At 47.5% G+C, this 3,137-nt stretch overlaps 1 protein-coding gene across 1 annotated transcript in view; it reads right to left on the reverse strand.

Moving 5' to 3' along the window:
- Positions 1-1,146, reverse strand: part of LOC132987523 (aryl hydrocarbon receptor-like) — a gene marked incomplete at its 5' end in the record, with an annotated part of 19,043 nt that extends 17,897 nt beyond the window's left edge. Inside the window, one exon of the mRNA XM_061054639.1 lies at positions 1,018-1,146. Coding sequence (XP_060910622.1) covers positions 1,018-1,146 — 129 coding nt within the window. The remainder of the gene's footprint in view (positions 1-1,017) is intronic.
- Between the last annotated feature and the right edge of the window lie 1,991 nt (positions 1,147-3,137).

The following is a 3,137-nucleotide window of genomic DNA, read 5'->3' on the forward strand; positions in this document are numbered from 1 at the left end:
GTGGGAGGAAGTTATCTCTTTAGTGACAGAGGAGATGTCTTTGTTCCCCTTTCATCGTTTTAACGCAGGCGGACCGCTGCTGTTCTGATTGTTCATTTTTTAACCGGAGCCTCATTTCATCGATTTGTGTTTGAAATGAACAGAGAGAAGTGAAATCAGGGATGGCATCCATCAGGTAGCGCTTTGTCTGCTTGAAATGCACAGAAACAGTTTGTTAACTCTTCTTCATCATGGTGCGGGAAGTTGAGGACTTCATCTGTTAACTTTCCTCCGTTGATGTAGCGTCTCTTTGGTGTCTCTGATGATGTCACAGCCGGTCTCATCACCAAACAGCTCTACACTGCTCCTAGTGGTTATATGTATATTGCATCTAAATTTCTGAGGACGTGCACAACCACCGCTCCAGACCACCGCTGGAGACACAAGGCTGATGTCATTTGTTTGCGTCGTTAAAATGAGTTTACTCAGAGTTTACTAAGGTCTGAATATGACATCACAACCACGGAGCCCGCAGCCCGCAGCCCGCAGCCCGCACACTGAAAACGACATCTTTTGATGGAGATTGTATTACATAATGCAGAGATACATCATCTAACCTTTAGTGATTTACGTCTAATGATTTCACACGTGGCGTTTTCTTCTGCGAGGACTCAGGGCTTGTTTTAATCCAACAACACAACTCCCCTTCTGACACCGCTTTGCGCCGTCGCTGCCTCCTTGGCTCAGGGCCACCAGAGGGCTTTTCTGTGTGCTCTATATTTGGCCTCCTCATGTGTACTCCTCCTCCGCTCTCCCGTTCTGTTTTCAGTCTGAAGGCCTGACGCTTTGTCACAACACAGGAACTCACGTGGCCTTTAGCATCTCAGATGCTAAATGCTACCTCCAACTTAAAGTTCTGCACCTTGGCCAACGAGTCGCAGACTTTATTTATTTTCTTCAAACCCGGACGGAGACGCTTATAGTTTCAAGCTAGCAACAAAAAAGGACAAAGAAATGAAGAAAAGCTTAAAAACTGACCTGCAACAAAAGTTCTCCTTCAGGAATCCTGCTCTCCAAGGCTCCCGCTGCTTTGCTCTCGTCATCCTTCACGCCGGCTGGAGTCGCTCCGTTCCGACTGGTGATGGCGACTGTGGAGAGGGGCAGACATGAGGGGAAGGGGGGGGCGGGAGGAGGGGAGAGGCAGACAGGTTTTTAGTCCTGTGATAATGTTTGCAAAGCACCGCTGTGACTGTCAGATCGCCTCATGTTAGAGATGATAAAGATGCTGCATGCTCGCCCGATCCCGGCTCATTAAACATTCATCACATGCAATCTGAAAGTCTAACTCGCCAAATCCACGGCCATTTATTTTGTCTAACTCGCTTACATCACGGTTTCCATGACAACAGCACATCAGTGGGACACAATGCATGTTGTATGCAGTCTTTTAAAAAAACGCTCTGCAGGAGGAAAGCTGCACAAGTGACGCACAAGTGACCATTGGTTTTACACAAGCAGCAACCTCCGGGGTTAAAACATGAGAACATGAGTGTAACATCCTGCAGTTCCTGGAGTGTCCACTAGAGGCTGGCTGCAGAAGCACAGGAAGTCACATACACACCCATTCTAAAAAGCCTGTTTTTACAGCAGAGATGAACATGTTTACAGCCTGGTGATTAGCTCATGTCTCGATGGGCTCAGGTGGGTGCGGTGTAACAGTTTGTCAGCAGGTTTAACACCCGCCCAACATGGCGGCTGCTGCCCATGAGCCTCCGGAGCGCCCTGCAGGAACAGACAGGTGACCTCACTCAGGCTTCATCCGTACATATCTACAGTCCATGGTTGTACACAATCTTTCACAATGCATTGTGGGATATGATGAGTGCACTATATAGGGTATGATGATGCTCACTCTACAACATGGCGCCTTTCACTTCATGGTGAGCAGGGACACAGCAAACAAACTTACTCAAAGCTTTCAGGATCAGTTTAAATCACTTTGAGCACTCTTTCAAAATAAAAGCCTCCTGCATTGTAAGTCATTATTATCTTTGTTGAACTTTAGTTTTTTTTATCTCTCCAGCTTTAAGAACATTAAAGTGTGTGTGTGTTTCTGAGAAGTTCTCTGAGTCGTCAGGGGATCAACGATAAAGCTTCCGCCCTGAACGGATCGCCGCTCTTCAGATTAAAATCACGCTGTGTAAAAAAAACTGTATTTGTGTAACGATTGTGTAACATTACAGATAACTGTGTCTCTGCTGCGCCCCCGTCTCATTGAGCCTCCACACAGCACCACAGGTCCACACCCAGGTTTACTCCAGAACCTTCACTGTCTCTTAAAGGTGCAGGAGCGTCCCGCTATTATCCCGTTTTTGTGTTTGTTTGTGTAAACATCAGAGTCAGAAACCTGGACCCGGTCCTGGTTTTGCTACCTAAAGGACTCTACCCCGGTCTCTGACAGCTGATGACCAGCTGACGACTTCCTGCACAGGCTCCGCCTCAGCCAAAACAAACATGGCGGCAGCAATGAGAGCGTCTTACTTCTGGAGCAGTGACAGGCTGACAGCAGTCAGTCAGAGTCGAGGTCATGTTTCATGTTCACTGTCGCTCTCTTCTCCCATCGCTAGAAACAAGATGGAGACGCCATATCTGTAACGCCATGTTGGCGTTTAATAGTGACACACACAAGAATCCTCAGAGGTCTCAGAGAGCTCATTTATCATACAGGCAGATGGAGAACCAGGTCTCTCTGAGTCCAGGTAAACACCAGATCCTGAAGAGGATCAGAACCAGGATCAGGACTCATAAGTCCATGTGGACCCACTGAGCGACGTCACCCATTGGTTTCTGAAGAGCTGTTTTGAGGCTGAGCGATGGCGGTCGTTGACTCTACAGAGCTCTGGATCATTCTGCAGACGGGCGAGGAGGCGGAGCTTAGAGGCCTTCAGCGTCCGGGTAAAAAGCTGCGAGCCGCTCGCCTGCTGCCTCTGATTATTCAAACTTATAAATAAGTCGTCGTCTTCATTAAACCAAACAGATGACTGATTTCTAAAAAATCACCCGCTGTACGTGCGGACAGGACATCGATATCAAACTCGTTATTTTTAGCGGTCTAACTGAAAACGTTGATTTGAAACTGATTCCTGAACTGAACGTCT

Source organism: Labrus mixtus, chromosome 13 (assembly GCF_963584025.1).
Source record: "Labrus mixtus chromosome 13, fLabMix1.1, whole genome shotgun sequence".
Lineage (NCBI taxonomy): Eukaryota > Metazoa > Chordata > Actinopteri > Labriformes > Labridae > Labrus > Labrus mixtus.